Genomic DNA, 23115 nt, shown 5'->3' on the forward strand with positions numbered 1-23115 from the left:
AGGCTGTACTGAGGTTTTAATAATTATCCAGCAGTGACCGTGTTTCAGGAAAGAGGTGGGGGAGGGAGGGAGGCTGTACTGAGATTTTAATAATTATTGAGCAGTGACCGTGTTTCAGGAAAGAGGTGGGGGAGGGAGGGAGGCTGTACTGAGATTTTAATAATTATTGAGCAGTGACCGTGTTTCAGGAAAGAGGTGGGGGAGGGAGGGAGGCTGTACTGAGGTTTTAATAATTATTGAGCAGTGACCATGTTTCAGGAAAGAGGTGGGGGAGGGAGGGAGGCTGTACTGAGGTTTTAATAATTATCCAGCAGTGACCGTGTTTCAGGAAAGAGGTGGGGGAGGGAGGGAGGCTGTACTGAGGTTTTAATAATTATCCAGCAGTGACCGTGTTTCAGGAAAGAGGTGGGGGAGGGAGGGAGGCTGTACTGAGATTTTAATAATTATTGAGCAGTGACCGTGTTTCAGGAAAGAGGTGGGGGAGGGAGGGAGGCTGTACTGAGATTTTAATAATTATTGAGCAGTGACCGTGTTTCAGGAAAGAGGTGGGGGAGGGAGGGAGGCTGTACTGAGGTTTTAATAATTATTGAGCAGTGACCGTGTTTCAGGAAAGAGGTGGGGGAGGGAGGGAGGCTGTACTGAGGTTTTAATAATTATTGAGCAGTGACCATGTTTCAGGAAAGAGGTGGGGGAGGGAGGGAGGCTGTACTGAGGTTTTAATAATTATCCAGCAGTGACCGTGTTTCAGGAAAGAGGTGGGGGAGGGAGGAAGGCTGTACTGACTTTTAATAATTATCCAGCAGTGACCGTGTTTCAGGCACCGTTTTAAGAGTTTATCACATACTTTCCTCATTGCAATCCTTACAGCCACCCCCGAGATAGGTATTATTATTCCCGACTTCCAGGTGAGAGACCTGAAGCAGACAGAGGTGAGGGAATGACCCCAGGCCAGGAGAACGCAGGGAGCGAGAGTCCAGCGTTCTAAACCTCTGCACAGTTGTGTAAGTTACTTTTTAAAATTCCGTGGAAAGAAAACTAGTAAGACCAAGAGAAGCTAACTCATTAAATTCTGTAATCTGCTGAGGCTCAAACAACTGAGGCATTGAGGCTGGTACCCCAGGTCACCCCCACCAACAACGTAACCAGAGGGGAAGGAAGTCAGGCCCCTTCTCACTCTGAGCAGCTGGGTGCCTGGGATTTTAGGCTGTCACAACGATTCCACCCGGCCAGGGCAGGCCTGAACCAGCCAGAGGCCACAGGAGAACCAGTGAGCATGGCTGGGCTCCTGTAAACCTTGAGGGACGCTGAGATTCACATTCACTGAATTTTCATGCCACGTGATACTCTTCTTCTTTTGTTCCCTCCCGCCCCGCCCCCACCGAGCCATTTACAAACGTAAAACCATTTTTAAACCATTTTTAAATGGTTTAAAACCTGTTTCTGTACCAGGTGGTGCAGAAACAGGGGCCAGTCCCCGGTCCAGCGCCACGAGCTCCTGGGGCCAGAGTGCAAGAGAGGAACAGGGCGAGAAGGGAACAGGGCAAGAAGGGGACAGGGCGAGAGGGGGACAGGGGGACAGGGCGAGAGGGGGACAGGTCGAGAGGGGACAGGGTGAGAGGGGGACAGGGCGAGAGGGGGACAGGGCGAGAGAGGGACAGGGCGAGAGGGGGACAGGGCAAGAGGGAACAGGGCGAGAGGGGGACAGGGCGAGAGGGGGACAGGGCGAGAGGGGACAGGGCGAGAGAGGGACAGGGCGAGAGGGGGACAGGGCGAGAGGGGGACAGGGCGAGAGGGGGACAGGGCGAGAGGGGGACAGGGCAAGAGGGACAGGGCGAGAGGGGGACAGGGCGAGAGGGAACAGGGCGAGAGAGGGACAGGGCGAGAGGGGGACAGGGCGAGAGGGGGACAGGGCGAGAGGGGGACAGGGCAAGAGGGAACAGGGCGAGAGGGGGACAGGGCGAGAGGGGGACAGGGCGAGAGAGGGACAGGGCGAGAGAGGGACAGGGCGAGAGGGGGACAGGGCGAGAGGGGGACAGGGCGAGAGGGGGACAGGGCAAGAGGGAACAGGGCGAGAGGGGGACAGGGCGAGAGGGAACAGGGCGAGAGGGAACAGGGCGAGAGAGGGACAGGGCGAGAGGGGGACAGGGCGAGAGGGAATAGGGCGAGAGAGGGACAGGGCGAGAGGGGGACAGGGCGAGAGGGGGACAGGGCGAGAGGGGGACAGGGCGAGAGGGGGACAGGGCGAGAGGGAACAGGGCGAGAGGGGGACAGGGCAAGAGGGAACAGGGCGAGAGAGGGACAGGGCGAGAGGGGGACAGGGCGAGAAAGGAACAGGGCAAGAGGGGGACAGGGCGAGAGGGGGACAGGGTCATCAGGGTGCTTGGGGCGGGCTCCGGGGCATCTGCACCACCAGGCGCACAGCCCAGGAGGTGGCAGGGGTCATCCGTTCTGGAGACAGCCAGAGGTACAACCTCATGTCTAGGCACCGGCCGAGTTGGGGCTCAGGGTCAAAGCCAAGCTGAGGCAACGTCGAGAAGGAGCATAACAGCCCTCAGCCTGCACCTGCCACACTGCGGAGGCCCCACAGGGACAATCCGGGAGGGTGGGGTGGTGCCTGCCTGGCAGCTGAGGGGGCTGGGTAGGGAAGGGCTACTCCACCCTGGAGGCCCAGCTCACACCAACCTCCTAGCCCCTGACGTCCCACCGGGCAGCTTCACAAGGTTACAGGTCGGTTCCTTCTCCACTGGATTCCTCCCACATCGGGTGACCTGACCACACACACGGCAGGTGCCCAGCGGTGGTCCCAGCCCCAACATCTCAAGAGCAGGACACCCGAGTGGAGATACTAGGTCACAGGAATGTCTCCACACAGACATTCAGGCAGGTTCGAGGGAAGAAGACAGCTGCCCGGCCACTCTCCCACCACGCCCACACCTGGTGGGCTCCTCTCCTCAACCTGGGCCCACATTCTCTCCCAGGTGACTCACATCACTCAGTCACCCCCCCATGACATCCACCTCTGAGCTGCCAGCCTCCCTCCCCAGCCCCTTTCTTCCTTCCTTCCCTCCCTCCCTCCTTTCTTTTTTTTGAAACAGGTCACCCAGGCTGGAGTTCAGTGGCACAATCTTGACTCACTGCAGCCTCCTCCTCTGGGGCTCAAGCCTTCCAGGCTCAAGCAATCCCCAGCCTCAGCCTCCCAAGTAGTTGGAAACGTAACTGGGCACCACCAGGCCCAGCTATTTTTTTTTTTTTTTTTGGTAGAGATGAGGTCTCACTACATTACCCAGGCTGGTCTCAGACTCCTGGTCTCAAGCAGTCTTCTCACCTTGGCCTCCCAAAGTGCTAGGATTACAGGTGTGAGCCACTGCGCCCGACTTCTCCAGCCCCTTTCTGACCCACAGGCTGGGATCCAGCCTGGACTACCTGGAACACATACACAGCCCCCCTGGAACGCCAGCCCCACCACCAACATGCCCCACGAGCCCCTTCCCCACATCTGCTCCCACCCCAGACCAGCGCTCCACGCAGGCCCCACGCACGTGCGCAGCCTGGCCGGTAAGGCCATCAGACCCAGCACTGGCCCGCCGTGTGACCTGGCAAGGGACTAACCTCCACCTCGCCTCTGTTTCTTCACCTGCAACGTGGAGACCGTGACCTCCCAGGTGGTTTTGCTAATCAGCTGGGTGCTTGGTACCCCTAGAGTGAGCTCTCCACCGCTGGCAGCTTTATCATGGCTAACTCCTGTCTTCAGAGTCTCCATCTTGGCTGCTCCTGCCTTAATTCAGGCCTTCATTACGGCGAATTGGATAATTAGTATCCACGAATCCTCTGCATCTGGACTTAACCTCCCCACGGGCCCATGAGACTGTCGTTTCCCTGCTTAGTCCCTTCGATGGCTCTGCTGCCTACAGGACACAAGCCCAGCCCCTGCGCCCGGCACACAGAGTCCTCCCGATCCTCACGTCTCTCTCCTTCCCTCCCTCCCCATCTGCTTCTTACCCCTCACGGCCTCTTTTCCTCCCCCCTCTGAACTCCTCTTCTACCCTTTTCCTCTCTTCCTCTCCTTCTCACGCCCCAGCATAACCAGACTCCCAGCTGCGCCCGATGCCCCCACACTTCCTGGGCACCCTGCCTCTGCCGAGCTGTGCCTGCTCCTGAAGTGCCCTCTCCTGGCACCTGGTCACCCACCCTCCAGGCCCGGCTGCCACATCTGCTCCACTCTGCAGCCCGGGGGCCTCCCCCACCTCCCCAGGTGCCGCAGCTCACCCATGGCAGGTCCTCCCCACGGCAGGTCCATCCCACGGCAGATCCTCCCCACGGCAGGTCCATCCCACGGCAGATCCTCCCCACGGCAGGTCCATCCCACGGCAGGTCCATCCCACGGCAGATCCATCCCACGGCAGGTCCTCCCCACGGCAGGTCCTCCCCACGGCAGGTCCATCCCACGGCAGATCCATCCCACGGCAGGTCCTCCCCACGGCAGATCCTCCCCACGGCAGGTCCATCCCACGGCAGGTCCATCCCACGGCAGGTCCATCCCACGGCAGGTCCTCCCCACGGCAGATCCTCCCCACGGCAGGTCCATCCCACGGCAGGTCCATCCCACGGCAGATCCTCCCCACGGCAGATCCTCCCCACGGCAGGTCCATCCCACGGCAGGTCCTCCCCACGGCAGGTCCATCCCACGGCAGGTCCTCCCCACGGCAGATCCTCCCCACGGCAGGTCCTCCCCACGGCAGATCCTCCCCACGGCAGGTCCTCCCCACGGCAGATCCTCCCCACGGCAGGTCCATCCCACGGCAGATCCTCCCCACGGCAGGTCCTCCCCACGGCAGGTCCTCCCCACGGCAGGTCCTCCCCACGGCAGGTCCTCCCCACGGCAGGTCCTCCCCACGGCAGGTCCATCCCACGGCAGATCCTCCCCACGGCAGATCCTCCCCACGGCAGGTCCTCCCCACGGCAGGTCCTCCCCACGGCAGGTCCATCCCACGGCAGGTCCTCCCCACGGCAGATCCTCCCCACGGCAGGTCCTCCCCACGGCAGATCCTCCCCACGGCAGGTCCATCCCATGGCAGATCCTCCCCACGGCAGATCCTCCCCACGGCAGGTCCATCCCACGGCAGATCCTCCCCATGGCAGGTCCTCCCCGCGGCAGGTCCTCCCCACGGCAGATCCTCCCCACGGCAGGTCCTCCCCACGGCAGGTCCTCCCCACGGCAGGTCCATCCCACGGCAGGTCCATCCCACGGCAGATCCTCCCCACGGCAGGTCCTCCCTGCGGCAGGTCCGCCCCACGCTCATCCCTGCCTTCTACTTCTACAGCACTCCTCACACTGCACTGCAATAGCTGACACCAACTATGAGCTCCTGGAGGGCAGGGGCTGGCATCTCTACCTCCTCAGCCCCGGGGCCTGGCACGAAGGTGAGCTGAGTGCACACAGGAACTGACCAGGGGACAGGTCATGCAAAGCTCCGTCCAGAAAGCTCTGGGCCTTGCCAGGGATCCGTGTGGTTCCCCAAGCCCACCCTGGGTCTCTGCAGCCGATTGGCTGCCTTTGTGCTGATGACCCTGAGCTGAAGGTCAGCAGTGTGCTGGGGTGAACGGAAGGGGCTCAGCACCGCACAAGATAGCTGCTCTTTCCTTCTTTGGAAGAAGAAAAGCCACACGCAGGCCTCAAGACAGCAAGAGAAAAGGAGGCCTCAATGGAGATGTTCCGCTTGCCAGACTCCGAGCAAGGCAGCTGTTCCAAGATGCCGTGCGGTGTCTGGTCCAATCCTCCGATCCCAGCAACTGCAGCCAAGTCCATTCCTGCCAGACAGCCTTGGAGACGCAAGAGAGCCGAAGCAGGCCCCTCGGGGCAGAAGAATTAAGTGACTTTTTCCGGGAATTTAGGAAGCTTCAGTCGCTGAATGAAAAAATCCATCTTTGTAATGAGGGGCAAACACACGTCTTCCACGTCTGAATTAGGTCAAGAGGAGAAAGGACATTGTGAGGCCAATTTGCAGGCGACTGAGATGAAATGGCTCAAGGAGGCTGCTGCTTCTACAGCTCCAGCGATGGACGGGCACTGAGGATTAGCTTTGGAAAGGGAGTAGGGGACAGGGCCGCGGAGGACTTTCACCGCACCCCCATTTGGGAGGGAGGCTCTGCAAAAAACTGACTTCTCCTAAGCCTTATGCTTGTGGGGATGTGAAATGGTGCAGCTGCCACGGAAAGCAGGGTGGAGGCTCCTCAAACAGGTAAACACAGAATTGCCGTACGATTCAGCAATTCCGCTGCTGGGTATAGACCCAAGAGAATCGAAGGCAAGGTCGCAGAGAGGTTTGCACGCTCGTGCTCACTGCAGCATTGTTCACAATAGCTGCAACATGGAAGCAACCCAAATGTCCATCACAGGTGAGTGGATACACAAAGTGGGGTATGCACATACAGTGAAATTTTCCTCGCCTCAAAAAGGATGGAAATTCCTACACATGCTACATCATGGATGAACCTTGAAAGCATTATGCAAAGGGCACCTGGTTAAACTGCAGCTTCGAGTTTGGGAGGTCTGTGGGGGCCTGAGATTCTGCATTTCTAATGAACATCCAGGTGAGGTCCTCGGCCCACACTTTGAGTAGCAGAGACCCCATCAGCACCTGAATTCTCTCCTAGCCCTAATGCCTCCACCTCCAGGAGCAGCTCTCTGTAAACTGGATGGGGCCAGGACCCCCACAGCTTCCCAAGGCAGAAGGAGAATACTTCTCAGAGGTTAGCAGACTCTCTCTAGGCAGCTGCTGCAGGCAGGTCACAAATCACCACCATCTCTAAGACTGGAGGGCTGGCTGCTGGGAATAAAGCAGTGATGGAGGCTGCGTGTGGTGGCTCACGCCTGTAATCCCAGCACTTTGAGAGGCCGAGGGAGGAGGATCATTTGAGCCAGGAGTTTGAGACCAGCCTGGGCAACATAGCAGACCCTGTCTCTACAAAAAATAAAAAATTTTCCAGGCGAGGTGGTGCATGACTGTGGTCCTAGCTCCTAGGGAGGCCGAGGTGGGAGGATCGATTGAGCCCAGGAGTTTGAGGCTGCAGTGAGCTGTGTTTGCCACTGCACTCCAGCCTGGGCGACAGAGCTAGACCTTGTCTCTTAAAAAAGGAGCACTCCTCCTGCTCCGTCCATGGCTTCCTGGCCTCGAGTCCCAGACACCGAACAGAGAGGGAAACTGAAGGCTTAGGAAAATGGCATGTCCCCCGCCCTGCCCAGGGCTCCTGCCAGCCCCCCTGCCGGGGGTCCGGGATACGGCACGTCCCTTGTCCAGGGCTCCTGCCAGCCCCCCTGCTGGGGGTCCGGGATATGGCACAACCCCTACCCTGCCCCAGGCTCCTGCCAGCCCCTGCTGGGGGTCCGGGATATGGCATGTCCCCCGCCCAGCCCAGGGCTCCTGCCAGCCCCCCTGCTGGGGGTCCAGGATACAGCACGTCCCTTGTCCAGGGCTCCTGCCAACCCCCCTGCTGGGGGTCCAGGATATGGCATGTCCCCTGCCCTGCCCCAGGCTCCTGCCAGCCCCCATGCTGGGGGTCCAGGATATGGCACATCCCCTGCCCTGCCGCAGGCTCCTGCCAGCCCCTGCTGGGGGTCTGGGATATGGCATGTCCCCCATCCAGGGCTCCTGCCAGCCCCCTGCTGGGGTCTGGGATATGGCATGTCCCCCATCCAGGGCTCCTGCCAGCCCCCTGCTGGGGGTCTGGGATATGGCATGTCCCCCACCCAGCCCAGGGCTCCTGCCAGCCCCCTGCTGGGGTTCTGGGATATGGCATGTCCCCCGCCCTGCCCCAGGCTCCTGCCAACCCCCCTGCCGGGGGTCCGGGATATGGCACATCCCCTACCCTGCCCCAGGCTCCTGCCAGCCCCTGCTGGGGGTCCGGGATATGGCATGTCCCCTGCCCTGCCCCAGGCTCCTGCCAGCCCCTGCTGGGGGTCCGGGATATGGCATGTCCCCCGCCCAGCCCAGGGCTCCTGCCAGCCCCCTTGCCGGGGGTCTGCGATACAGCACGTCCCTTGTCCAGGGCTCCTGCCAACCCCCCTGCTGGGGGTCCAGGATATGGCACGTCCCCTACCCTGCCCCAGGCTCCTGCCAGCCCCTGCTGGGGGTCCGGGATATGGCATGTCCCCCGCCCAGCCCAGGGCTCCTGCCAGCCCCCTTGCCGGGGGTCTGCGATACAGCACGTCCCTTGTCCAGGGTTCCCGCCAACCCCCCTGCTGGGGGTCCAGGATATGGCACATCCCCTACCCTGCCCCAGGCTCCTGCCAGCCCCCATGCTGGGGGTCCGGGATATGGCACATCCCCTGCCCTGCCCCAGGCTCCTGCCAGCCCCCTGCTGGGGGTCTGGGATACGGCATGTCCCCCATCCAGGGCTCCTGCCAGCCCCTCTGCTGGGGGTCCGGGATATGGCACGTCCCCTGCCCTGCCCCAGGCTCCTGCCAGCCCCCCTGCTGGGGGTCTGGGTTATGGCATGTCCCCCGTCCAGGGCTCCTGCCAGCCCCCTGCTGGGGTCTGGGATATGGCATGTCCCCCATCCAGGACTCCTGCCAGCCCCCTGCTGGGGGTCTGGGATACGGCATGTCCCCCATCCAGGGCTCCTGCCAGCCCCCTGCTGGGGGTCTGGGATATGGCATGTCCCCCGCCCAGCCCAGGGCTTCTGCCAGCCCCCCTGCCGGGGGTCCGGGATATGGCACGTCCCCCACCCAGGGCTCCTGCCAGCCCCCCTGCTGGGGTTCTGGGATATGGCACGTCCCCTGCCCTGCCCCAGACTCCTGCCAAGCCCCCCTGCCGGGGGTCCGGGATGACTCTCAGCAGGACACATCCCCTCCTCGGTGCAAAGTGGGCTCAAGCCAGGTTGGGGAAAAGGTCAGGTTCTGACCCAGCCCCTTCCCTCCATGCTGGGCTGGGTGATACCTGCCCCCAGCCTGAGCTGGACCTCCTCTGAGGGATGTGGGCAAAATATAAGACTGCCCAGTCTTCCTTCATGAAGACTCAGGTCATCGTTTCATAGGCAGGCTCCCCTGCACCCACACTGTGGGACACCTTTGGCTGAGACCAGAAAAAAAAAAACGATTGCTTCCCTCAAATGGTGACAATGCATCCCAGGCTCAGGCGGGCTCTGCTGTGGCCCTGCCCAGCCTCCCCATCGCTGGCTGGACTCTCAATGAGACTCAAAGCTGGCTGACTCAGATCCCAAGCAATTAGGAGCACCAGCCCTCTCTAATTAACCAGCCAGCCCCTCTCCCTTCCCACCACGGCCCTCAGATAATGAGGGCAGGCAGCCGAGGCATGCATGCCCAATTACGGAGGGGACGCAGCTCCGAGGACCGGCATCTCGGCTTCCACCCACAAGCTCATTAGCTTGTAGCTGCTGAACGCTGCCAGGGCTCTTGCTGGGGACGCATGTGTGTGCCCAGGAGCACCTGAGGCTCTGTCCTCCCCAACCATGCCTGGGCCTGGATGCTTCCCACGGCGGGGATCTCCCCAGCATCCCTTCTCCAGCCTGCCCAAGCCCACACACCTCCCAGGGCCCCAGGCTGCAGCCATCCACAGAAGGTGAGGAGGCGGAATGTGGAGATGGAGATAAACAGGGAGGTGGCCCAGAAACCGGCAGTCCCAGAGTGGAGGGCCCGATTCCTCACACCGTGTTAGAGCCCTTCCAGCCCCCCAGGGCTGCCGCCTTAACCCCATTCCCAGCTGTAATTAATTACCCTTAATGGTTTCACACCTCCCTCCCGAGCACTGGGATCCGCATGGCTCCTGACACCAGTCGGTGTGCGATAAATATTTGTGGGATAAGGAAGGGATGGCATCGTCTCTCCTCCCAGACACGAGAGAGCCCTGCAGGGGCAAAGGCTTCACAGGGGCTCTGTCTGGGCCTCCCTGATTCTCCAGCGACTTGGGTTCTAGGCCACCACCCCCTACAGCAGGGCCCCCAGGGGGGCAGTGCCTCTGCGATCATCTCCCTGGAGTCCCAGGCCCTCTACACCTGCCCATTCACTGCTCAAACGCAGTTCATCTCCCGAAAGACTCCCCTGCACCTGCCCATTCACTGCTCAAATGCAGCTCATCCCCTGAAAGACTCCACCCTCTTACAAGTCCCCTACAGCTCAGCGTCCCAAAGATCTCAGCTCTGCCCTGTGTTTTCAGGTCCCCAGGATCTCAGCCTTGGAGGCAGCTGGAGCATGCCCCATCCCTCCTCCTCGGTCCACTGTTCCTAAGTCAAATCTGCCATTGCATCCTGCGTTCCTTTTTCCTTCAGCACACGCCTCTGTGCTCCCCAGGCATCATCCTCACAGTTGAGCGCTTGCCCAGCCCGTTTCCAGCTTCCAGCCTCAGCCTGTGTGGTCTTCCCCTCCCTGGATGCCCTTCCCTCTGCCCTCAGCCTTGCAGAAACCTGCCCAGCCTCCAGGGGCCCACTCCTCCAGGCAGCCCTCCTGGCTGCTCTGAGTCCTGGGAACCCCAGTCCCAACCACAGTGCATGTCACACTAGAGAATACTGTCTGCCCATCTTGACGGTCAGGACATGAGGGAAGCGATCATTCTGAACACCTCTCTTTTTGGATCCCCCTAACCCAGGATTGGCACACAATGGCCGAAGCAATCGAGAAAGACATTTATACGAGTAACGAGACAATTATAACGAGACATTTATACGAGCACAAAGACCGAGGGGTTTCCCTGCCGGCTCAGGACATCCAGTGCTGGAGAGCTACAAAGGCTTCCAGAGGCTTTTATGTAAATTACAGAAAATATGGGACTAGCGGTGGGAGCTCCAATTTTAAGAAAACAAGAATTCCAACGAGGAGAATGCGGGTGCTATGGACTGAACTGTGTCCCCTCAAAATTCCTATGTTGAAGCCCTGACCCCCAGAGTGACTGTATTTGGAGAGAGGGTCTTTAGGAGGTAATTAAGGTAAAATGAGGGTGCAAGGGTGAGGCCCTAATCCAATAGGACTAGTGTCTTTATAAGAAAAGGGAGAGGCCAGGTGCGTGGCTCACGTCTGTAATCCCAGTGCTTTGGGAAGCGGAGGTGGGAGGATTGCTTGAGGGCTAGTTTGAGACCAGCCCGGGCAACAAAGCGATACCCTGTCTCTACAAAAAATTAAAAATTAGACAGGCGTGGTGGCACACATCTGTAGTCTCAGCTGCCCGGGAAGCTGGGGCGGGAAGACTGCAGGACCCCAGGAGTTGGAGGCTGCAGTGAACAATGATCATGCCACTGCACTCCAGCCTGGGTGACAGAGTGAGACCCTGTCAAAACACAGAAAAGCAAGAGGAGGAGGAGAGACTAGAGCCCTCTCCTCTTGCCACACGAGGACACACAGAGAAGGCAGCTGTCTGCAAGCCATGGACAGGGCCCTCACCAGACACAGAATCAGCCAGCACCTTGATCTCAGAATTTCGTGCCTCCAAACTGAAAAATAAATGTCTACGGCTGAAGGCGCCCAGTCTGTGGCACTTTATTAGGGTGGTCTGAGCTGACTATGACACGGGGAGTCACTCAGCCTCTTCTGAAATGTCTGGGGATCTGCTCCATCATTGGTAACACGTGTGTGGCCTCAGCAGGCAGGACCCTGAAGAGGATTCATAACTATCACAGGCATCCTTTACTGCACGCTGCCAACGGGCCAGGCAGTCCGCTAAGGGCTTCTCCCGCACTATTGCATCCATCAACGATGACAGAAGCTTAATGACCCCATTTTACTGATGAAAGAACAGAGGCCCAGAGAGGTTAAGTGACTTGTACGAGACCGCGCCACCGTGGCCAAGCTGGGACCTCAACCCAAGTCTGTCTGGTCCTGCAGCTCCGTGCACAACCACCTCACAATCCTGCAGCCAGGGAGGAGGGAAGCTTGCCGTGCCGGGTGCTTGCAGGAACACGGAGGCACTCCTGAAAGTACAGATGAGTCCCTCCCATCTGGGCAGGAGCCCCCAGCACTGCGTGGCGTCTGCGTGGGGACAGTCCTCACCGGCAAGTCCAGGAGAACCAGCTGCCCTCTTGCTGCTCAGGGTGGACCAAGCGACCTCTCATCCCAGCCCCCTGAAGTCGAGAGCTCTTTCCTTCCTAGAACCCTCCTTCACCCCCTCTAATTCCTCTCCATCTGCTTAGAATACACTGAAGAGGCTGACGCTCTGTCTCAGCAAATGGCCTCAGTCCCTGCGTTGCCTGTCCCCATCCCTACCATCTCCCAGTGACGGCCATCACCACCTGTCTCCAGCACTAGGGTCGTCTCTTAAAAACACAGATCAGATCACACCCCTGCTCAAAACACTCCACTGGCATCTCATTAAACTTAAGTGAAATCTCAGCTCCTGACCTTGACTGGCGAGGCTGTGTGATGGGCCATCCGGCCGCTCACTCTCTGCCCCAGATGCCACCATGTGCCCCTTGAACATGCCCAGCTGGTTCCTGCCTCAGGGCCTTCAGGACTGTTCCAGGGGAAGCTTGCCGTTCCCTCTGCCGGGAACACTTTTCCACCCAGATCTTCCCAGGGCCAGCTGTTGCTTGTGTTTGGGCCTGAGCTCAGAGAGGCCCCCTAAGCCTCTCCCTAGGTGCTCTGCGTTAATTCAACAGAGTCCTCGGTGTACCTAGTCCTGCTTCATGTTTATTCATTTGTCTTCTCTATGCCCCGACCCTGGAAAGTCATCTCCACAACAGGGTGGACTGTGTCCATCTCGTTCACGGCGTCGGCAGGACCCAGAACAGGGCTTGCACACAATGGGCTGTTATTTACAGAATGAATGAAGATGAATGAACGAATGACACCACCTTCTCCAAGAAGGAAGAGTGAACCCTCCAAAGCACCCAAATGCCCACCATCCAGCTGTGCTCCCCTAATACCCTCCCCTCCCACCTCAATCCTGGAACAAGCCCCTCAGAAGCTCAAAGGCTCCCCGGCCTCATGACCCAAGCCAGGACTGAGTCCTCAGTCTGCTCAACACCAAGAACCATCTACAACAGAAACGCCCGGACCAGCCCAGAGCTCCAGAGTAGTGTGGGGACCCACATCCAGCTGAGGTCCTTCCCCAGGACGGCCACTGTTGCCTAAGACATGGCTCCAAGGAGCAGCTGTACTAACCGTTGCACAGCCACACCAGCAGCGGCCTCTGAGGCACAGGCCCTGGACTGTCACAGGGGAAGTAGGCCAGGCTCTGTGCCTCTTCATGGTCCCCTATATCTGGAATATTTACCACAGGCCAGGCTCTGTGCCTCTCCACAGGCCCCTATAGCGGGAATATTCACAGCAGCTGTGGGGTTGAGAGACAGGAGGAGGAAGTACACTGCCAGCTCCCGTTCTCCCAGGCAGGAGTCACTGCCCGAGTCCTGCAAGTTGGCCATTCCCAAGTCTCTGTGCCCCACCTCCACTGACATGTAGTCCCTGTGCCCCCACCTGCATTGACCTGTAGTCCCTGTACTCCACGTCCACTGACCTGTAGTCCCTGTGCCCCACCTCCATTGACCTGTAGTCCTTGTGCCCCCACCTCCATTGACCTGTAGTCCCTGTGCCCCACCTCCATTGACCTGTGGTCCCTGTACTCCACCTCCATTGACCTGTAGTCCTTGTGCCCCCACCTCCATTGACCTGTAGTCCCTGTGCCCCCACCTCCATTGACCTGTAGTCCCTGTGCTCCACCTCCATTGACCTGTAGTCCCTGTGCTCCACCTCCATTGACCTGTAGTCCCTGTGCCCCACCTCCATTGACCTGTAGTCCCTGTGCCCCCACCTCCATTGACCTGTAGTCCCTGTGCCCCACCTCCATTGACCTGTAGTCCCTGTGCCCCACCTCCATTGACCTGTAGTCCCTGTGCCCCCACCTCCATTGACCTGTAGTCCCTGTGCCCCCACCTCCATTGACCTGTAGTCCCTGTGCCCCACCTCCACTGACCTGTAGTCCCTGTGCCCCACCTCCACTGACCTGTAGTCCCTGTGCCCCCACCTCCATTGACCTATAGTCCCTGTGCCCCCACCTCCATTGACCTGTAGTCCCTGTGCCCCACCTCCACTGACCTGTAGTCCCTGTGCCCCCACCTCCATTGACCTGTAGTCCCTGTGCCCCCACCTCCATTGACCTGTAGTCCCTGTGCTCCACCTCCATTGACCTGTAGTCCCTGTGCCCCACCTCCACTGACCTGTAGTCCCTGTGCTCCACCTCCACTGACCTGTAGTCCCTGTGCCCCCACCTCCATTGACCTGTAGTCCATGTGCCCCACCTCCACTGACCTGTAGTCCCTGTGCCCCCACCTGCATTGACCTGTAATCCCTGGGCCCCACCTCCATTGACCTGTAGTCCATGTGCCCCACCTCCATTGACCTGTAGTCCCTGTGACCCCACCTCCAGTGACCTGTAGTCCCTGTGCCCCCACCTCCATTGACCTGTAGTCCATGTGCCCCACCTCCACTGACCTGTAGTCCCTGTGCCCCCACCTGCATTGACCTGTAGTCCCTGGGCCCCACCTCCATTGACCTGTAGTCCATGTGCCCCACCTCCACTGACCTGTAGTCCCTGTGCCCCCACCTCCATTGACCTGTAGTCCCTGTGCCCCACCTCCATTGACCTGTAGTCTCTGTGCCCCACCTCCATTGACCTGTAGTCCCTGTGCTCCACCTCCATTGACCTGTAGTCCCTGTGCCCCACCTCCATTGACCTGTAGTCCCTGTGCTCCACCTCCATTGACCTGTAGTCCCTATGACCCCACCCCCATTGACCTGCAGTGCCTATGCTCCACCTCCATTGACCTGTAGTCCCTGTGCCCCACCTCCATTGACCTGTAGTCCCTGTGCCCCCACCTCCATTGACCTGTAGTCCCTGTGACCCCACCTCCATTGACCTGTAGTCCCTGTGCTCCACCTCCATTGACCTGTAGTCCCTGTGACCCCACCTCCATTGACCTGCAGTGCCTATGCTCCACCTCCATTGACCTGTAGTCCCTGTGCCCCCACCTCCATTGACCTGCAGTGCCTATGCTCCACCTCCATTGACCTGTAGTCCCTGTGCCCCACCTCCATTGACCTGTAGTCCCTGTGCCCCCACCTCCATTGACCTGTAGTCCCTGTGCCCCTCCCTGTGCCCCACCTCCATTGACCTGTAGTCTCTGTGCTCCACCTCCATTGACCTGTAGTCCCTGTGCCCCACCTCCATTGACCTGTAGTCCCTGTGCTCCACCTCCATTGACCTGTAGTCCCTGTGACCCCACCTCCATTGACCTGCAGTGCCTATGCTCCACCTCCATTGACCTGTAGTCCCTGTGCCCCCACCTCCATTGACTTGTAGTTTCTGTGATCCCACCTCCATTGACCTGTAGTCCATGTGCCCCACCTCCATTGACCTGAAGTCCCTGTGCCCCCACCTGCATTGACCTGTAGTCCCTGTGCCCCCACCTCCATTGACCTGAAGTCCCTGTGCCCCCACCTGCATTGACCTGTAGTCCCTGTGCCCCCACCTCCATTGACCTGAAGTCCCTGTGCCCCCACCTCCATTGACCTGTAGTCCAGGGCCTTGGCAGGGCTGAAGGAGGAGCCCGCACAGCCTAACACCCAGGCCCCCATCTCCCTTCCAGTATTTTTGGGCCAGTTAATCCACCTTCCTCAGCCCAGTTTACCCTTACCACATATGACAAAAGCAGGAAAAAAATGAGGTAGCTGAAGTCCTGGCTTTCCTGCTTACTAATTGGGCAGGTTAACCTCACTGTACCTTTGGTTTTCTCATCCAGCTTTTGAATGCCCCTGAAAATGCCCTCAAGTTTGCCAGTGGCCTGCATGTTCCACGTCCACATTTATTTCTTTTGACTTCTCCATCTTTCCCGGTTCTCTCAGCAGTTCCCACCCCACCCCACCCCACCCCACCCCATCCTCCATCCTCCACCCTCCACCCTCTGTTATTTCTTCCCAGGGTTTATTATTTCCTGACATCATCTTGTTTATTTGATCATTACTTGTTTTTTAGTTCCCTTGCCCAATATCATCTCAAGAAAATTCCTTCTCTGTCTTCTTCAGTATAATAACTCCAGTCTTAAAACCATGACTAGCAGCCAGGCACGGTGGCTCACGCCTGTAATCCCAGCAGTTTGGGAGGCCGAGGCGGGCAGATCACCTGAGGTCAGGAGTTCAAGACCAGCCTGGCCAACATGGTGAAACCCTGTCTCTACTAAAATTCAAAAATTAGCCGGCAGTGGTGGCATGCACCTGTAATCCCAGCTACTCAGGAGGCTGAGGCAGGAGAATCGCTTGAACCTGGAGGCAGAGGTTGCAGTGAGCCAAGACTGCACCATTTGGACTCCAGCCTGGGTGACAGAGCAAGACTCCGTCTCTGGGGGGGGGAAAAAAAGCATGACTAGCACATGGAAGTTACTTGAGGATGGGTTCTAGCAAAACTAAGGTGAAAACAAAAAAGAGGAAGACATGGTGTCTTGAGACCAGTGTTTCTCACCTAGGAGGGCAGCAAAGGGAAATCCTGTTATAATAGCTGTGCAGCTACCAGCCTAGGAGGAGCAGGAGTAAGAATCTAGAAGGGTTTATGCCAGGAAAAAAAAAATAGCCTCCATATGATAGTATAATTAAGATGCTAACTATCTTGAGGATTAGAAGGCATATTATTCTCCCAGAAATAAGAAAACGAAAGGCAAGTCAAAACTCCAGAAAAACTAAAAGCTATATTTAAAAAGTCCTAGACTCAATGCGAAACAATTTAATATGTGGCACAATTTAGTATAAGGAGAAAATCAATTTGATCTCCCTGCAAAGATCATTCTTCTTTGAGTAACCAGGGATCAAGAGAAGCAGGACCAATGGAAAAGAAAGTGTAATCCCAGCATACTGCCTGGACTTCAGGAAGATAGGATTTAACTAATAACAACTAAAAACATTTTTTCCTTGTTGCCTTCATATATTCTGGAGATGATAACATTTATTGAGTGCCTATGTACCAGGCAAGGTTTTAAGAGTTTTGCGTTGAAGAATATTTAATCCTTATAGCATGGTGAAGTACATGGTATCACGACCACATATTACAGACAAGGAACATCAGGTGTGAGATATTAAACAAGTTTTCTGAGGTCATAGCAGAAGAGCTAGATTCACACCCTGACTTCTAACACCAGCTCTGGGTCTCGTGGCTCGGGTGTGAATCTACCAGAAGGGCTAGAAGATGCATCCAAGCTGAGACGCAGAGCTGGCCCTAGACATCAGTCCATTTGATTTTTAAGTCTTAGTGCTTCTTGCCAAGAGGCAGAGGATACCACATGCCCAACGCAGACATACACACTCCTGGGAGCCAGGATGCAAAGCCACAGTGCAGCGGGGCTGGTCCAGGCTGGGAAGCCAGAATGACAGGGCCAGAGCAGGGTCTTACCTTCCTGCAGTCTTTGCAGAACACCGACGAGCTGCCCAGGAAGCCCAGCACCTCCCCGCAGAGCAGACACTGGGACAGGCCGTTCCCCATCACATTCCGCCTCATGGTCTCCAGCCGCTCCACCAGCCGCCTGCAGCACAGGACACAGAGTAAGAGGGACTGTGCTTCCTGCCTGGGCACAGTTGCACCGAGGCCCGAAACCATACCATGCCACATGTGCTGTCCCCTCACCTGGGATATTGTTCCTTGCCCCGCCCTTCCCCTGGATAACAGCGAATCCTTCATTCACTCACCAACTATTCAGTGAGCACCTATGATTCATCAGACACTGGGAATACTGTAGCAAACAAGCCAGAGACAGACATGGTCCCTGTTCTCATGGAACTTACCTTCAATAAGGAAGAAAATTCATAAGCAAGAAAACAAGCGAACTGGTTTCAGATAGAGAGCAGCGCTATGAAATGGAAATAGTGGGGGGAGGGAGGGGAAGGGAGACTGAGGGGAGGGAGGGGGAGGGAGACTGAGGGGAGGGAGGGGGAGGGAGATTGAGGGGAGGGAGGGGGAGGGAGATTGAGGGGAGGGAGGGGGAGGGAGATTGAGGGGAGGGAGGGGGAGGGAGACTGAGGGGAGGGGGAGGGAGACTGAGGGGAGGGAGGGGGAGGGAGACTGAGGAGAGGGAGGGGGAGGGAGACTGAGGGGATGGAGGGGGAGGGAGACTGAGGGGAGGGAGGGGGAGGGAGACTGAGGGGAGGGAGGGGGAGGGAGACTGAGGGGAGGGAGGGGGAGGGAGATTAGGGGAGGGAGGGGGAGGGAGATTGAGGGGAGGGAGGGGGAGGGAGATTGAGGGGAGGGAGGGGGAGGGACATTGAGGGACAGGGGCATGTTCCATTGGACCAGCGAAGGCTCTCAGAGAACACGTGGACTCACAGCTGAAGAATGAGCCATGCCATCTGGCCTGTCTTTCCCACTATAAAGATAAGGCCGGGCAGCGTGGCTCACGCCTGACATCCCAGCCCTTCGTGAGGCTGAGGCAGGCGGATCGCTTGAGCCCAGGAGTTCGAGAGCAGCCTAGGTAACATAGTGAGACCCCGTCTCTACAAAAAAATAAAATAAAAAATAGCTGGGTGTGGTGGTGCCCACGCACGGTCCTAGCTACTTAAGGCTGAGGTGGGGAGGTCGCTTGAGGCCAGGAAGTTGAGGCTGCAGTGATCTGTGATAGCACCACTGCATTCTAATCTACATTGCAGAGTGAGACCCTGTCCCCCCCCCAAAAAAAGAAAAGGAAAAGAAAGATCAAAGATACATAGGAGGCCAGAATGAAATCAATTCCTGCCCAGTGCATTTGTGTCTTCCTACTTGTGCTTTTCTGTGTTTTTCAGATTTTCTAGGAAATATGAATTGCTTTCGTAATTAAACACTGGACACGATGGAAGTGCTGGAAGACTGAGCTGTGGTCGGCGCTGGAGGCGGAGGCCAGGAGAGGCACATAGAGCCAGGCGGGGAGCGGCTCCTGCTGGAGCCTTTGAGGGGCGACCTGTGGCTGGGCCTCCACCTGAACCCATCCCTTGGCTGAACCACAGCTGAGCTGCAGGTGTGCACAGCCGAACAGCCCCTGGGAGGCTTCACCAGGCTCATTCACGCCCTCAGCATGGGGCGCACAGCTCAGCTAGCAGCCCCGTCTCACAGAGGGGTGTCCTGAGGCCTCAGCGGGCTGGGTTACACTCCCAGAGTTCAGGCAGAGCACCCTTCAGCAAGGGCTGGAGTCAGGGACCTCCTCACCCACTCCCAGAGGTAAATAGCAAAACCAGGACCCGGAGTGCCGGCCTCCCAGTCCCCTGCACTTGCACCAAAGCCCTTGCTGTCCTCCCACTGAGCTGGCCCCAGCCCCGCCTCACCCGATTCTCTGCTGCTCCAGGACGTCGAGCCGCTCGGCCCTCTGGATGACCTGCAGGATGGCCTCCACCTCCGCCGGGCTGAGGTGCTGCTTCCTCCTCTGCTTCTCCGTCTGGTAGGTGTGCACAGACCAGCCCGTCTGCAGCCTCGAGAGGGAACAGCACAGACGGCGTGGAGGCCTCCCCGGTGCAAACTCCGGCAGCCCCTACCACATCCACCAAGCCCCCCCGAGAACAGTCAGTGAACGGCCCAGGTGCCGCGTGTCGGGACGACAAGCGCGGGCAGCAGAGACGGCCCAGGTGGCAACAGAGACGGCCCAGGTGGCAACAGAGACGGCCCAGGTGCCATGTGCCGGGGTTGGGAGTGCGGGCAACAGAGACGGCCCAGGTGCCGTGTGCAGGGGGCAAGGCACACGGGCAACAGAGACGGGGCAGACACAGGCTCCAAGCGCCAGCCCTGCCATCCGCCAGCTCCTGGGCCTTAGCAAAGACGGCAGCACTACCTTAGCCCGGGAGGCAGAAACACAGAATGTGACCCTCTCACGTACACAGAGAAGGCCAAGGTCACAGCACGAGAGGTGTCAAGGGAGGAGCATGAGAGATTATCAAGGGAAGAAAAAGGGAGCTCGGAGCTCCGTGAGGTAGTGAGACGGAGTTCACCAGGGGACAGGAAAGCCATGTAATTAGGGTGAAGACACAGCGTTGATATGAACACTTTGAAAACTAGCAGGTTCGAGGCAGGGGGGGAAAGCGAGTTACAGAAGAGGAGCCGTGGTGAGGGCAGGTGAGGGCAGGCAACGGCGAGGCAGGGCTGGGAGTGGGTCCGGAGGTTGAGCTGTCTCTGCTCCACTGGGCTGCGGGACTGACGCCTCCTGAGGCTGCAACTGGGGCGGGGGAAGGACTCAAACTCCTTCTATTTTTCTGGACAGGGAGAGAGTGGCAGCAGCAGATCAAACCCCAAAGCCCCTGCCCTGGGTGGGTGCCAGCTTCCCTGAGACATTCCGTGCCTGTGACATTGCTGTGTGCAGAGATGAACGAGCCGGGAAAAGCCACTGCACCCTGAAGAACTACAATACAGTGGGGGTGGCAGATGCCAATCAATGACACAGATACCTATTTAACTAACAGGTCTAAGGCGTTTTCATTCTACGCATTATCAAGTACCCGCTGGGATGCCTGGCCTCTTAGGTGCCAGGGACAGGCTGCTTGGTGGGACGTGCAGGTGGCGTCAGGAAGTGGATAAATAAGAGAATTACCCAGCAGGGAGGGGATAAGGCTCTGGAAAGGCTCGCTTTCTTTAGGGAAGTGTCAGAAGGCAAGAGTCCTGGAGGCTGGACCTAGGGCAGCAGGCTGAGGGAGGGGGACCCTTTCCTGGGGGCTCCCTGACACAAGATGGGCCCCGGTGGTCTCATGTCCTGCCTGGTCCCGGCTGTTGCAGCTAACGGTTCTCTGTGGCTGACACCATAGGAGTTTGGAAAGCTAATACGCATATCCTTTCTCTGTCAGGGGGAGCTGGGGGCTGATGAACGTGAAGATCTAGGGTTTGGAGTCCACTGGACAGTCTTATCTTCTGGTCCCATCCCTTCCCAGATGCAAGACCTCGGATGAGGGTCTCACCCTTGGTTTTCTGATCTGTCTCTTTAAGGGATGCCATGAGAATTAATGAGGCAGGGTAGATAAGGTGCTTTTACATAGCAAATTCCCAATTGCCTGCAAATGGTTGTTAATGGTGATAACTGCAATTATCATGGGGAGGGCTGTCAGGCATGGCTTTACCATGTGTGAGCTTTTGCAGGATGAACAGGTGCTTCCCCGTGGAAGGAGGGAGGCGGGTTCAGGCGGAGGAGATCACACACGAAAGGCAGGGGGCATGGGTGGTGTGTGGTGTTTCAGGGATCCATACTTCTACACTGCCAGTTTTTCCAATTTAAAAAAAAAAAAAAAACTGCAATGCCCTAGGCCAACGCTTTCCAAGCAGTGCTCACGGTGCTGGGGAAGGAAAATACCGGGGCAGCAGGGCAGGGCTGGAAGGGGGGCAAGGCCAGTAGAGTGGGCAGCCTCTGCCTGGACCACCTGCCTTGCTCCTATGAACTGCACACATTCAGGGGTTCAGGCCCCAAAAAGCAATATCCCCTCCACAACCCCTACCTACTGGTTTGTTCCATCTGAGCATTTCGGAGGCTCCAGGGGTCAGTGATGGGCGAGGACACACTTCGTGTGGTTCCCGGGCCAGGGGAAGGGAGTTGGAAGCCAGGGCCCCCAGGTTCAGGGAATCACCACGCCCTCCGCCCTCCAGCTAATGTAGAGAGAGGAAGGGTCCCAGGAACACACAGAAGGAGGGACAGAAGCATCAGCACCGCCACCACTGCCTGTCCTGATGGACACGGGTCCCACGAGCTTGTTCTGGGGCTGGTGATGGCACAGGACACTACAGATGTCTTCCATCGGACCCTCACAGTCACCCCAAGGCAGGCCCGGACCCTCCATCACCCCGCGAGACAGTCCAGACCCTCAGTCACCTTGCAAGGCAGGCCTGGACCCTCAGTCACCCCCCAAGGCAGGCTCAGACCCTCAGTCACCCGGTGAGGTGGGCCCAGACCCTCAGTCACCCCGAGAGGCAGGCCTGGACCCTCACAGTCATCCCATGAGGCAGGCCTAGACCCTCAGTCACCACGAGAGGCAGGCCCGGACCCTCCATCACCCTGCGAGACAGTCAAGACCCTCAGTCACCTTGCAAGGCAGGCCTGGACCCTCAGTCACCCCCCAAGGCAGGCTCAGACCCTCAGTCACCCGGTGAGGTGGGCCCAGACCCTCAGTCACCCTGAGAGGCAGGCCTGGACCCTCACAGTCATCCCACGAGGCAGGCCTAGACCCTCAGTCACCCTGCAAGGCAGGCCCAGACCCTCAGAGTCGCCCTGTAAGGCCCAGACCCTCAGCCACGCGGCGAGGCAGGCCTGGACCCTGAGGCACCCCGCCCCATTTCTCAGAGGAAACGAGGTGCGGAACGTAGCTAGCTAGCAGGAATCTGGGGTTGGCCTCCACCGCTGACTCAAGGCCTGAGCCCTGACCTGCCGAGTTCGTATCCAGCAGCTGCGAACAGCCCTGCTTGGGAGCATTTCAGTCTCCCCCAGGGCCGCCTCTGCACCCACGTTCCTGCCTCCATCTGCTCCGCCTCCAGGCCCCAACCATCCACGTCCTCTCATCTCACCTGCTGCCAGGCCAGGCCCTGACGCCCTCCTACGGCCATAGCTCCACTGAGCATGCTGCCCACCCCCTTGCAATGTCCCCTCCATGCAGCCGACCGAGGCCGACTTGAGGGCACCTGACATCGATGGGCTGCAACCTCCAGGAAGAACCTGCACGTCTGGGAGCCCCACCTGTCCTTCCCCTGCACGTTCCCCGCACAGCGCCCTCGTCTCTCAGCTCACCAGTGGCTCCCTTGTGTTCTAGGCTTCATGCAGTCCCCAGGCCTTTGCTCATGCTGAACCCTTCACCTGGAGCACCTGTCTCTCTCCCTAAACGCTCTGTCCACCTCTTACTCCTATTCTTTCTATCTGTCTGTCTATCTATCTATCTATCTATCTATCTATCTATCTATCTATCCATCCATCCATCTATATCTATTTTGAGACAGAGTCTCGGTCTGTAGCCCAGGCTGGAGTGCAATGGCACAATCTCAGCTCACTGCAACATCTGCCTCCCAGGTGCAAGCGATTCTCCTGCCTCAGCCTCCCGAGCAGCTGGGATCACAGGCATGTGCCACTACGCCCAGCTAATTTTTTGTATTTTTAGTAGAGATGGGGTTTCACTATGTTGGCCAAGCTGGTCTCAAATGCCTGACCTATGAT

The 23115-nt window shown here is 58.3% G+C and overlaps 1 protein-coding gene across 3 annotated transcripts in view; it reads right to left on the minus strand.

The window, feature by feature from the left end:
- RPH3AL (rabphilin 3A like (without C2 domains)) overlaps positions 1 to 23115 on the minus strand; it is a 214571-nt gene that overhangs the window by 102858 nt on the left and 88598 nt on the right. For all 3 annotated transcript variants that reach the window (XM_034941192.3, XM_034941190.3, XM_063598632.1), the window contains exons 3-4: positions 19271 to 19414; positions 17376 to 17505 (exon numbers count right to left, since the gene is read on the minus strand). In XM_034941192.3, coding sequence (XP_034797083.2) covers positions 17376 to 17505; positions 19271 to 19414 — 274 coding nt within the window. The remainder of the gene's footprint in view (positions 1 to 17375; positions 17506 to 19270; positions 19415 to 23115) is intronic.

The sequence above is a fragment of the Pan paniscus genome, chromosome 19 (genome assembly GCF_029289425.2).
Source record: "Pan paniscus chromosome 19, NHGRI_mPanPan1-v2.0_pri, whole genome shotgun sequence".
In the NCBI taxonomy this organism is placed as follows: domain Eukaryota; kingdom Metazoa; phylum Chordata; class Mammalia; order Primates; family Hominidae; genus Pan; species Pan paniscus.